Source organism: Geotrypetes seraphini, chromosome 5 (assembly GCF_902459505.1).
Source record: "Geotrypetes seraphini chromosome 5, aGeoSer1.1, whole genome shotgun sequence".
NCBI lineage: Eukaryota > Metazoa > Chordata > Amphibia > Gymnophiona > Dermophiidae > Geotrypetes > Geotrypetes seraphini.
The window spans coordinates 130982370-130996381 of NC_047088.1; the positions used below are offsets into that span (position 1 = coordinate 130982370).

The 14012-nt window shown below is 45.1% G+C and overlaps 1 protein-coding gene across 10 annotated transcripts in view; it reads right to left on the bottom strand.

The window, feature by feature from the left end:
* UBE2F (ubiquitin conjugating enzyme E2 F (putative)) overlaps positions 1-14012 on the bottom strand; it is a 625415-nt gene that overhangs the window by 320056 nt on the left and 291347 nt on the right. For all 10 annotated transcript variants that reach the window (XM_033944350.1, XM_033944352.1, XM_033944349.1 and 7 more), the window contains one exon: positions 10593-10658. In XM_033944350.1, the coding sequence (XP_033800241.1) occupies positions 10593-10658 (66 nt within the window). The remainder of the gene's footprint in view (positions 1-10592; positions 10659-14012) is intronic.

Here is a 14012-nt window from a genome sequence, read left to right on the forward strand (position 1 = left end):
CTGGTGGGCGTGGGCTCCCACTGGCGGTTCACACTGCGCTCTTCTGTAGGTGAAGGAGATGCACTGGGATATCCAGTGCGAGAGCGTGCGTTTGGTGACCGGCCGTCCTGGCCTGTTATGGTCATAGGAGACGAACAGTTGTGAGGCTTGTCTGGTCTGTTGTGTCCTGTTAATGTAGGTGGTCAGGGTCCGACACAGTCCAAGGGGTGTCGCTGTTGTGACCAGCCAGGTATTCTCCCTGTTCAGGTCCCAGTTAGGACAGAGAGAAAAGAAGTAAAAAAGAAATCCCGGGGAGGAATTGGGAAGGGACAGGTTGTTTCTGAGGTAGATAATTACATTGACCACCGGGGGAGCCCAAGAGGCCCTTGGAACACTGCCAGGGCTGACACAGCAGGGCGTTGCCCCAAGGTATATAAACCTGTTTCAGAGAACAGGAAGGGAAGCCAGCTAGGGAGAGGTTTTAAGCCCTTTCTCCCTAGAGAGTCCCTGGAGCCAAGCAGGTGCAACAAGCCTATGCCTATGGAGGTGATAGAGGCTGGTCAGGCTGAGGAATTAAATTTTCTAGAAGGTCAGAACATGGATGTAGAAGAAAGCCTGACAGAGTTTGCTCCTGAGTTTGTTGAGCCCATGCAGGTGAACTTCGCTTCCACCCTCAAGCAGTGAATGAGGTTGGTGTTTATGGACTGTTTGAAGAAACAATTTTTTCTTTTGAATGCAAGCTAAGGGGTGATTGTATTTGGGAGAGGTTTTGCTAACACCCTGGGAGGGAATTTTTGAAGGCCGGTCTAGAGGCTTTATTTCGCAAAACCTATCACTCTCCTTTCCTGGCAGTGACTGGAACTGGCCAGAGGCTTGTGTGGACTTTTGAGATACTTGTGCTGAATGTGTGCACTGAACTATATTTTGTTTGTGTTTTGGAAGCTGCCTGCTTTAAAGCAGACAACCCTAAGGCTGGGGGCAATTAAACCCTCTGCCACAACTAAAATAGAAACATTGCTGAGAGCAAATTAATGCCTTTATTTAGACTGTTATTTGCTGGTTTTGTTTTCTACTTTTTGTGTTACTGTAAGGAAGAACATTCTGACAAGTTTGTCATCTGTTTTGGAAAGCCTACTTACCTTGGGACAAAAGAGAAATAAAATCTGATATTATTTTGTCATTGAAGAATAATCGTGGTGACTTTTGTTATCTGGTTTTTTTCTTTTCTTTTTGGTTCCTGTTTGGAATCCGGTCCTGCAGGGTGGCTCCAGTCCGGGCCACACGTCAGGGTGTTATTTTGTGGCCAGCCACTGAGTGTGCTATTGAGCACGGTTTGGAGCTACAGTGGACCACATAGTAGTGGCTGCGAGCCCCCCTGTGGGTGAATGTAGAGTGCAGGGAGGATGATAGACTGGTTGATGTGGAACGCTGACACCACCTTCGGCAAGAATCGGGGGTGGGTTCTGAGCACCACCCTGTCCTCATGGAGCAGTGTGTAGGGGGGGGGGGGTGATGGACCAGGGCCTGGATCTCGCTGATATGTCTGGCCGATGCAATGGCGGTCAGGAAGAGGGTTTTCCAAGCCAGGAATCTGGGGTCTGCCTCCCCCAAGGGTTCGAAGGGATCGAGGGTGAGCTGATGCAGCACCAAGTTCAGGTCCCATCCGGGCGGTGGTGGTCTGACCGGTGGTGCAGATGGACAGTCCCTTCATGAATCTTGCGAATACCGGGTGTCCCGACACCGGTGAGTTGTCCAAGCCAGCGTGGTACGCCGCAATCGCACTTAGATGGACCTTGATGGAAGTAGGTTTTAGGCCCATCTGAGATAGGCTCAGTAGGTACTGCAGGATGTCTGGTATGGGGCAGTTGTAAGGGTCTCGCTGTGTGTTCGTGCACCAGTGGCGGAACCTTCTCCATTTCAAATCCGTAGCATTTTCGGGTTGAAGGTCTTCTGGCTACCATGAGAATGTGCTCCACATCTTGTGGTAGGTTCATCCTCTCAACATCCATGCGGTCAGGGCTAGGGAGCGCAGGTTGTGATGGAGGGTGGTGCTCCCGTGTTGTGTTATGAGATCTGCGCTGATCGGGAGGCGGAGAGGTGGGTGTACCGGTATCCGTTGCAGGAACGGGAACCATGGTTGCCGGGGCCAGAACGGGGCAATCATGATCACCGTTGCTCTGTCCTGGAGGATCTTCTGCAAGACTTTGGGTATGAGAGGTTTTGGTGGATACGCGTATAAGAGTCCGTGGTTCCAACTCAGGGACAGGCCGTCGGGACTGAGACGGCGCTGGGTCGGTCTCTTTGAGCAAAAGATCATGCATTTTGTGTTCAGTTCTGTCGCAAACAGGTCGATGCTCGGTGTGCCCCAGGTGCTGAAGATCTTCTTCGTCACCGCTGGGTTGAGAGACCACTCGTAGGGGTCCAGCTGGCGGCTGAGACTGTCAGCCAGGTCGTTCTGCTCCCCCGGGAGGTAGGTTGCCTGGATGGGGCACTGAATGGCGATGGTGAACTCCCAAATGCGGCAGGCTTCCTTGCAGAGCGAGGCTGACCCTGTGCCCCCCTGCTTGTTGATGTAGTACATGGCCACCTGGTTGTCTGTTTGGATGAGGACTGTCCTGCCTGTCACCCATTCACTCAAAATCTACAAAAACTTCACCAAGGAGAAACGAAAAGACTTTTATGCCCACAAAATTGGCAACGTCTCCACCAACAGTAAAAACCTTTTTAAACTGGTCAACGACCTCTACAACCTCGAGACACTCATCGACAACCATGAAGAACCCACCTTATCCGCCGACACCCTAGCAGATTTCTTTAACTCCAAAATACAAAAACTAAGATCATCGATAACAACCTCAGCCAATCCCCACGGAAACTATCCTATTCTCGTAGACTCCGACACATCTAAACCCGACTCTGGATCCAGAACGAACCTAAGCTGGAGTGTGTGGCGCAGTGGTTGGATCCACAGCCTCAGCACCCTGGGGTTGTGGGTTCAAACCCCGCACTGCTCCTTGTGACCCTGGGCAAGTCACTTAATCCTCCATAGCCCCAGGTACGTTAGATAGATTGTGAGCCCACCGGGACAGAGAGGGAAAATGCTTGAGTACCTGATTGTAAAAACTGCTTAGATAACCTTGATAGGCGGTATATAAACTCCTAATAAACTTGAAACTTGAAACCATCGACTGGCAAACCTTCAACAAATATTACAATAAATATACCAAAGCCTTCTACAGACTGGACACCTGCCCCCCAAACATCATGAAAACCGCACCAACTCATTTCAAAGCCAATATGTTGGCATGGGTAAACCTTTCACTATCCACAGGAAATTTCTCGGCAGAACAAGGCCATATAATAACAACTCCTATTATAAAAACCACAAATGAGCCACTCAACACCCCGCCTAACTACAGACCTATCGCGAGCATCTCGCTGTTCACCAAAATAGCAGAAGGGTTAGTAAATGCCGAAATCACCACATAAGTAGAAAAATTCAGTATCTTAAATGACAACCAATCAGGCTTCCGCCCGGACCACAGCACTGAGACCATCATAGTCGCTCTATTCGACCACCTACACTCACTTTTCAGCCAGGGCACTAGTGCCCTGATCGTACAACTTGACCTTAGCAGTGCATTCGACCTTGTCGACCACTCCATCCTCCTAGACTGCCTTGCCTACATCGGCATCTCTGGCCAGGTCCTCAATTGGTTCCGCGGTTTTTAAAAAAATACATTATACAGGGTATTCAAGAATGACTCTCTCTCATACAGCTGGGATAATGCCTGTGGGGTTCCACAGGGCTCCCCCCCTCTCCCCCACCCTGTTTAACATCTACCTCGCCTCCCTGAGAAACCTCCTGCAAAACCTCAAGCTCAAATTCTTCATCTATGCAGATGACATTACAATAGTCATCCCACTAACCAGTTTCACTCCAGAGTTGCTCACCTCTCTTTCAAGCTCACTTACTCAAATAGAACTCTGGATGCTATCCCACAGACTAAAATTAAATCCTGACAAAACCAAATTCTTCCTAGCTACCCCCAACGACAAAATCAAAGACACCACAATCCAAGTGGTATGGCCTTCCCCCTCGAACAAACCTTAAAAGTATTGGGAGTCACCCTAGACAATCATCTATCCCTGGAAAAACATACTGATATTACTGTCAGGAAATGCATTTCAATACTTTGGAAACTACGCACCATAAAAAAATACTTCGACGACACCTCATTCCGCCTGTTGATACAATCCTCCATTCTCAGCATCCTAGACTACTGCAACATCATTTATCTGGCCTCCACGAAGAAAACCATCAGGAGACTGAAACTGATCCAGAATACCGCCGTTCGCCTTATATTTGGCTTAAACAAATGGGAACACATCACCCCTTTTTACCACAAACTACATTGGCTACCCCTTGAATCTAGAATCCTATTCAAGTTTGCTTGCTTCTGCTATAAAACGGTTTTTGGTCTATCTCCAAGCTACCTCACCCCACATTTCAATCTGAACTGCAACAAAAAGAACTCCCGCAGAATCAATCTTTTCGCCTTCCCCTCCCTAAAACTATGTCACCTCAAAAGGTTCTTCGACAAAACTTTCGCCTTCCAGGCAGCCAAACAGAACCCTTGGCTAGCCCAAATTCTGCTCAAGGCCCACTCCTAACTGGATTTCCGAAAAATACTCAAAACTCATTTATTCCACGCTCAAAATCCCTAATCCCCTCTCTTCCACTTCTCTCACCCCTCCCTCAAACAACCCAACTCTCCCGGTCCCAGTGTTCTCCCCAGGGTCTTTTAGCTGGGCGGTCCGCTCTGGCACTAACAGTACTACGGGTGCCTTATGCTGCTTTCACTACCACTTGCAGTCAGGTTCGGCATTTTATCATGGTTTTGGTTTTTATTTAGTTTTTCACCAATATTTATTTATTAAAGCAGCCTTTTTTAACAGCCCGATGCCCCTCCCCTATCAGTGTGCATTCAATCCACTGACGACACTGTTTTGGCGCCTCTTTCAACAGATCAAACATCATTGCCCCACTGTCGCGTGTTCACATTTATTCTGCGTACGAATTTATCTCATCAGTGCAGAGACCTTTTCAGTAAGTCCATTTTACTCTCCCTTTTTTACTTTACTGAGTGCTGTGGTTTTATTCTTTGGTTTTAATAGAAGCTCATTTGAACAATAATTTAGATCTTTCCTAGGTTTCACTTTTCATCTACCCGGTCTTTTCTGGTTTCCTTTCTATAGTCTGCTTTTCGTCTGGAGTCTTTTGAGTTTAGAATTACATTTTATGACATATTTTTGTGGTTATAATTGAATGACATGTCTAATTCGGTCAAGTTATCCATTCTTTTTATTATTTTTTGTCCCCTCATACAGTGGCAGACCGCCCCGGGTACCAGCCTTAGAGAGGTACACAGCTGGCTGGATCCAGAACTTCCGAGCTGCTCTAAATGGCACCTGCACCTCAGCGTGGCTGCCGTACTTATTCCGAAGCATAGTTGGCAGCCACACTGAAGTGCAGGAAGGTCTTGCGATGACTGCATTTGCCGCCTCTGCCTCCTGAAGACGTAAGTGATGTCGGAAGGGGTGGACTGGCAGCTGCAGTCATTGCGGAACCTTGCCACAACTCCCTGTGTCTGCCAGGCCCACCCCCTCCAACATCACTTACATCTTCCAGAGGCAGAGGCAACAGAAGCAGTCATCATGGGACCTTGATGGTTTGGAGGGAGAGAGGAGCATAGAAGGGTGTTAGAGGGAGAAAAAGGGGGTCAGGGTGGTATGGAATGGTGGTGGAGGGAGAGAAAGGGGGCAGATGCTGATGGAATTGGTGTGCAGGGAAAGGAGAAAGAGACATAAGGGAGAAGGATACTGGATGGAATTGGGTTGGAGGGAAAGAAAGGGGGCAGATGCTGATGGAAGTGGGGGGAAGGGAGAGAAGAGAGTGAAATGCCAGACCATGGGCGTGTGGGAGAGGGAAGGGAAGAACAGGAGAGAGATGCCAGACCATTGGAGGAGGGAAGGGAAGAAGATGGATGCCAGAATAATAGGGGTGAAGGGAGAGATGGAAGGGGAATACAAGGAGAGAAGATGCCATATAGAAGGGGCAGAGGGTAGACAGTGGATGAAAGGAAGAGAGTGACAAGACTATGAGGAAAGCAGAAACCAGAAAAGACAATGTAGAAAAAAATTCTATTTTTTTTTTTTTTTGCTTTAGGGGAGATGCATTGCTGTTTCTGTGGTATTGCATTGTATACAGAGTCCAGCTTCATGGTGGTTCAATTTAACCTTTCTCTACGTTTTTCTATTTTATCCCCCCCTTTTACAAAACTGTAGAGGGTTTTTTTTAGAACCGGCCATGGTGGTAATTGCTCAGAATTCTATGAGAGTCTGAGCTGTTACCACCATGGCTAAAATCCACATTATAGTTTTGTAAAAGGGAGAGGGGTTAGTTGTGATTACATATTCCATACTAGGCGAAGGTGTTTTCTGTGTTCTGTGTGTTCGAAAGACATGGTTTTCAGTTAGTATTCACTGTGTAGGATTGATCTGTACTAGCCTGGCTTGTTTAGTTTTACAATGGGTGTATTGATGCTGTACTGCTCAGTGCAGTATGAAAGATGCTGCCTTTTCCTAGGTACACTCTTGTGTGATTTGTGGATTGTTACTAAAAATCATGTTTTTCATGCAGATGGGGGGGGGTGTAAAAAAATGATGGGCCTCGGGTGTCACATATGCTAAGTACACCACTGCCTTCATAGTTTATATCTAATCCACAAACCTGCTTTTAGGACCTACAGGGTATGTATCCCTCTGATTCATGACAATTTCACTTCTCATGTTATCTTATCCATTCTTTTTATTATACAACTGCTTTGACATGATTGGACCTTGAAAACTAAGGGCATCAGTGTTCTCCCCAGAAATTTTTTCCAGCCATGAAAACTATTTGCTGCATTTAGTATGCCACAAAAAACATTTGCTCTGTTTAGTGTGCCGGAGTTTAAAAAGTTTGAGAGATGCTGCTCTATACCATTTGAAAGAGGGCAAATATCTAATTATTCACTTCTAGAATTGCATACTTCTTAAATGTAATAAAAAATTATGGAACAAGTGTCAAACCTTAAGAAAGGCAGTCATACTGAGCATTGGAAAATAACTAATAATAATTAACTAATACAAATAGTACACATTTAGGGCTCTTTTTACTAAGCTGCACTAGCAGTTTTACCACGCGTTTAGCTCACGCAGAATTGCTGCACGTGCTAAACACTAATGCCAGCATTGAGCTGGCGTTAGTTCTAGCTGTGTAGCGCGGCAATTCTGCATGCGCTAAAAACGCTATTGCAGCTTAGTAAAAGGAGCCCTTAATTTTTCCCACCACCAAATTTCCCCGTCCCGCCCCACCCGGCTACTTTTTCATGCCACCCGGCTGGAAAAAATTTCTGGGGAGAACACTGTGGTCCCCCCCCCTTTTTGATCCCCCCATCTCACTACCTCCAATGACCTGTACAATCCCCCCCTCTCATGCTCACCTTAACCACCTCATTGCTTGTAATTATGATCAATTGTAAGTTCTTGTTAAATTTTGTTTATCTGTTGTGAAAACTCCCCTCCTCATGCTCACCTGAATATCTACATTACTTGTAAATCTAGTTTATTGTAATTTCTTATTAAACTTTGTTTAATTGATGTGAATCGCCTAGAACTCCCTGGGTATGGCGGTATACAAGAATAAAGTTGTTATTATTATTATTATTATAAAGACATGGAATTGGACCTTTCATCCTCCCAGTCGATGTCAGATCAGACATCCAGGTCTGTCTCATCTGCACATGGCTTAGGCTGATGACTAATCCCTAGTGCCGTCACCATTGTTGTGCCTTCAGCAGATGCTGGGGGGCCCCAGCAGTTTAAATAAGCATTCCACATCAAGCTCACAAAATCTGGGATGAAGCCTTGTACAGGGGGGTCTCGATCGTGGCAGGGACTCTCTGAATGTCCTCCTGGGTTCTGCAGCATTCATGCATCTTGTGACATTCTCATCCCCAAGGATGACCCTGTCAAGGGTAGGATAGGGGTTAAGCCGACTCTCCTAACCAGGAATCCCGAAGCAGATAGAGCCTCAAAGGTTGTGGAGGACAGGGCTGCCTATCCTGAGGAGAATGAAGGTGATGCAAACCTAGTTCCCTTTCCCGAGCCAAAGCCTGTCAGGAAAACAAGCTCCCTGAGGAGATACAATCAGCTCCCAGAGTGTAATTTTACCCCTGAACTGGGAGGGAGCCAGAGAGCCTCCAAAGCAGTTCCTCAGCCATGTAAGACTGGGAGTGGCTCTTCTCCCTTAAAGCAGTTCTCAAAGAGTCTGAGAGGGACAGCTCAGGAAGGGCTGGCAGAAAGGATCCTTCTGGCCAGGCAAGGACAAGCACCCAAACCAGAACTTATGGTTTGGGAAAGTCCTGTAACACAGGGCATGGCAGAGCAAGAGATTCCAGAGGAACAAATGGAAGTGGCAGAATCTGTAATACCTGGAGTGGAATCCCTGGAACCCATGGATGTGAGTCTGGCAGTTTCCTGCTCATGAATTATTCTTTTGCTTTTGGGAAGTTGCCTTAAAGAGTTTTTGTTGGGACTATTTTGGATTACAAGGACCTGACAAAGCATGTTTCTGAAATCTGTTTTTTTGTTGCACAGCAGCTAGGGCTGGGCTGGAAGCAGTACTGAACTAGTGCTTTGCACTAATTGAGCTACTCCACACCAGCTGGGAGAGAGCTTTGTGTGGCTGGTGTGAGTACTGGAGCAAGACTGAGAACTTACAGGATTGGGGTTGGGTTCACAGAAGACCTTGGGTTGGGTAATTTTGTGGGTGCTTGTGAAAAGCTTTTTGTGAGAGTGAACCCGGCAATCCTGTTCCAGGAACACCAGGACTGGAGTGCTGCATAGTGCTGGAGTCTTTTTGTTTGGCTTGTTTAAGACCAAAGGACCTGGTGAAGACCGGGACTAAGATAAGCTAAAGTCCAGGAATCCTTGGAGTATAATGAACTGAGGACTGTGAGTTTGGCATTACTTGAAAGAAGGGTTAAAGACTGGGCTGAACTGAGAACTTTACAATACTTACCTGGGTCAGGATATTTTTTTTGTGTTGATTCCTTTTTGCTATTTGAGCTTCCAAGAACCTGGGCAGAAGTATTGTCTTTTGCTATTTTTGTGATGAGACAGAAAGTCAGCTTTGTTGGGTTTTTTTTTGTTTGAATTAAAACTGTTAACCATATGTGGTGTATCTGATGTTGATTTAGTTAATACATCAGTGAACTGAACTACTATGTAGGGTCTTCCCTCATTGGGAGCCACGCCAGGGCTGTGCTGCCATCCATCAGTGAACTCCGCAGTGCTCTCGCGGGCCCAACTAGGTGACAATCTGCACTTTAACAAATCTCCTTCAGAGGGCTATGGAAAGGGCTTCTTCCACTGGGATCGAGCCTCCTGTGTTTTCCCAGCCCTGGAGGGCTCAAAGGAGGCTGGGTCCAAAGTTTCCACCCCTCCCCGCATGCCCTGCAGCATACCAATGTTCAACAGCTGACCATCTAGCACAAACCTGGCATGATACAGGGGTAGAAAAGCCAGATGGGTCCATCTCTATAGATTTTAAGCAGAATCGAGTGGTTATGAGGCAGATGGAGGCTTTAGAAAAAAAAGATTGTTTAAAATCCAAGATGGTTGCTGCCAGCAAATTCGAACCAAAAATGGCTCGGGGTAAGCCCTCCTGAAGTTCAGAAACTACAGGTAACAGGGTTTTGGAGGAGGGGAACCCTAGCTTTGGCCCCAGAGACCCTCAAATTTGACTTTACAAGACCCCCCCCCCCATTTCCCCCATAGGCTATAATAGCCTTACTCACTGTGCCATGTGATGCCTTCCTGCCTCAGTTCAGAAGTGCAGCTGGAACAAATGGAGAAGAACTCTGCCTCACAGGTTTGCTCTATGAGCCCAGCCGTCCCGCTATTAATCCCGGCCAAGCCAAAAAGGAGTCAACCAGCCTGTGCTTAAGCTCCTGATAAATCAGGGATGCGAGTTCCAAAAGCATTACAGCAGGCTGACTAAACAGGTGTCCCCAGTAGCTGATCCTGCTAGCAACAGACCTTTGCTGCGCGAGTCTGCATCTTTTCCCAGGCAGTTCCTAACAAGAGAAAACCTCTAGGCACTGAGCCTCAAATCCAAAAATAATGAAGCCGCAGAGCAGATCAGAAACACATCTGAGCAATTTGCTTGCAGAAGAAAAACTAAGGGGGCAGGAGGAGCAAGCCTACTAGGGAGGAGGAAGAGTTGAAAGAAGAGTTATATCATTCTGCAAGCAACTTGAGGGTTGAGATTCATAGCCCTAGCATTCAGGACTACTAGACACATTGCACTAGAACTACTGTTGATCTATAAGGGGATTCCCCTACCCCAAAACACTTCACTAGTGACAATGTTCAAAGGGTAAGGAAAGAGAAGCAAGAGAGGTCTCAGCTGTTGGCCATTTTGGACTTTTTCTTATATTAAGTGAACATTTGTTGAGCTCTACTTTAAACAAACTATCAGGAAAGGTAAAGAAAAAAGTGGTTACCTGGGTTAACTATAAGCTGAAAGTAGTGGAGCTTATTTGGATCAGGAAAATTCACTTTACATGTACCTGCAAATCAAAGGAAAGAACGCTTTACCCAAGTTATTATACTTCTTTGTATTTAGTAAAAAGAATATGCATACTGTTTAACCTTAGAACATAAAAATGTAAGAGATGCCATTTCGGGACAGACCGAAGGTCCACCAAGTTACAGTATCCTGTTTCCAATTGTGGCCTATCCAGGTCAAAAGTACCTGATAAGATCCCAAAAGAATAGAACAGATTTTATGTTGCTCATCCTAGAAATAAGCAGTAGATTTTCCCAAGTCCATTTTAAAAGTGACTTTGAAAACTATACAGGAAAATTATGCACACAAATTTTATACCTGCTATTTGATGCACATAGGTCCTACTTAATAAGCTGCACTAGGTAGATAATATGAGAATTTACTAGCAATGTAGTAGTTTCCACATGAACCACCTAATATGGAAGGGGATGTGGAGTAGATGGGAAAAGCACAATTACTTACCATAACAGGTGTTATCCGGGGACAGCAGGCAGATATTCTCACATGTGGGTGATGTCATCCACAGAGCTCAGTTCAAACAGTGAAAGGTATACTGTCACTTTAAGCTTCAATGAAGCTTCGCGATTAACCACACCATGCATGCGTAACCACACCACGCATGCACCACACCACACATGCGCAACCACACCACACATGCGCAACCACACCACACATGCGCAAGTGCCTTCCCACCCAATGTTAGCTCAGATCCATAAATCAGCTAAGAAGTAACTAGGGGAGCTAGGAAGGTATGCGAGAATATCTGCCTGCTGTCCCCAGATAACACCTGTATGCAATAAGTAACTGTGCTTTATCTTAGGACAAGCAGGCAGCATATTCTCACATGTGGGATTTCCTAGCTTAAATGAAATGGGATGGAGTGAATGTGTGCCTTCAAGAAGAAAATAAATTCTTAAGTATTGCTTGGCTGAATCTAGCATCTCATCTGGAATAGGTTTCCAGACAATAGTGAGATGTGAAGGTATGAATTGAGGACCAAGTAACTGCTTTGCAAATATCTTCAATGGGAATGGAACACAGAAAGGCTACTGATGCTGCCATTTCTCGGACCATGTGAACTGTTACAAGTCCCTCAATCGGCAACCCAGCCTGAGTACAGCAATAAAAAGATATAGCCAGTTTGGGGACAAGAATTCCAATCTGTTAGGATAAAAAAAGATGAAGAGTTGAAGAGAAGTCCTGTGTGGCTTAGTTCATTCTACGAAAAACTAAATGTCTTCTGGTTAGTAGTTATTTGAATCTGTGCCATTATCTTGAGAATCACAATCCTATTAGGCACTCTATAATATCAATCCACTCAAAGATTGTTTAAATTTATATCATGCTTTATGAAGCAGCTTATAATATTTTTAAAAGACACAAGGGGAATCTCAGAATGTCACTTGTCTGCTTGTTGGTTCCTGCAGTACAATGTGGCAGCACTCGTCACTGGCTCACCCAAATGTGCCCTCTATTCTAATCTCTTTTTTTTTTCCTTTTTTATATTCTTCACACAGTTTCTAATTCTAATTTTTCATACTGTTTCTGTGCTCTTTAATAAATAAATATCTTTAAAGTCATTTCCAAAATCTCAATTCATGAATTTTTATCTCTTCCATGTTTTCTTAGTCGTTTCATTCATTTCAATAATTTATCATTCTTTCTGATTCATTTTCAAGTAATATACTGAACATTTCTTATCCCCTAGATAACTTAGCTATGTTAGTGCAATGTCGCTGTTACACTACGCCCCACCAACGCGTTTCATATCTTCCTCAGGACAGGGGAAGTGCCTTAACAACTACATTTCATTCATTCGCTTTCTCACGCTGCTTACAATATGTCATTCTAAACAGTAAGCCAAGGCTCACTTACAGTCCAAAGTATGAAGAGCTGTTTCCCCAGGATGAGAATGAGGCTTCAGAAAGAAAAACTGGTAGGACAATGGACTGACTGAGATGAAATTCCGTGACAAGCTTTGGAAGAAACTTAGGAAGAGTTCTGGAACTTAAGATAAGTAGCTGCAAGAGATTGAAATGGAGGCTTCATCAAAATAGTGGGTACAACATTTAGAGCTCGAACAACTGGAGGTGGTTTGAACAGGGGTTCATAAACCTGGAAATCAGCGGATGCGTAGCTAGAGGTTTATTATTAAAAAGAGCATGGAATGCCCTAATAGCTCTGTGGTATACCCTGACAGAAGTAGTTTTAAACCCAGAGTCAGAAAGAGTTGAAGAAGTTGTGACTGCTGAGTAGTTGGTTTTCTGGAAGCAGCTAAAATAGCCATAACTGGAGCAGAGAGATTACAGTCCTCTATGCTGAAGTTGAAAGGTGTTAGCTGTAGAGACTGCAGATTGGGATGTAGAAGAGAACCTTGGCTATGAGTCAGAAGAGGTGGAATGGGATCTTTGACCGTCAACTGAAGTAAAAGAGAAACCCATGGTTGTCCTGGCCACCAAGGAGATGAGTTGGAATAAGGTTTTGAGAGTCGGTGGGAACGCATACAGGAACTTGTTGACCAATCCATAAGAAATGTATCTGCTTCCCCTAGATTTGTCAGAGAACAGTCTGGAGAGCAATTGAGGCAACTTGTGAGTGGTGGGATGTGTAAAGAGGTCTATCTGAGAAGTTGTACAAGAGAGAATATTTGATAACAAACTGTGAAATTGAGAATCCACTGATGTGGCTGCAGGAATCTACCGAGCTTGTCAATTAAAGCATTTTGTTTCCCTTGCACGTATACTGCTTTGAGAAAAATGTTGTGTGGAATTGCATATTTCCATATGTGAAAGGTTTCTTGACAGAGGAGACCCCATACCCCCTTGTTTGTTGATATAGTACATTGCTGCTTGATTGTACATTCTGACAAGGAGGACTTGGTTGAGAAAACGATCTGGTTCACAGACCATTGCGGTGAGCTCCCCATGCATATATAGAAACATTTGTCATTAGCACTTGCTGGTGTGGAATATATGGAACAGTAAATCTCTGGACAAGTTTGCTGGTTGCAATCACCATCGGAGAGACTGACGCAGATTCGAGGAGACTTTGATTGGGCAAGATAGCGGGTCTGTGGCACTGAGAACTGCTTCTATGAACTCTAGAATTTGAGTTGTTTGAAGAAGAGACTTTGAGTAATTTACCTGAAATCCCATAAGCTTAAGAGGTTCTATGGTAGCTTGAGTATCTGACTGGACTGTCTGAGGTGATATAGCTTTGCTAAACCAGTCGTCCAAAGAAGGAAAGACTTTGAAGCCATGTGCATGAAAAGATGCTGCTACTACAACTAGACATTTGGCGAACACTCTTGGAGATGAAGTAAGTCCAAACCATAGCACCTTATACTAGAGAATGA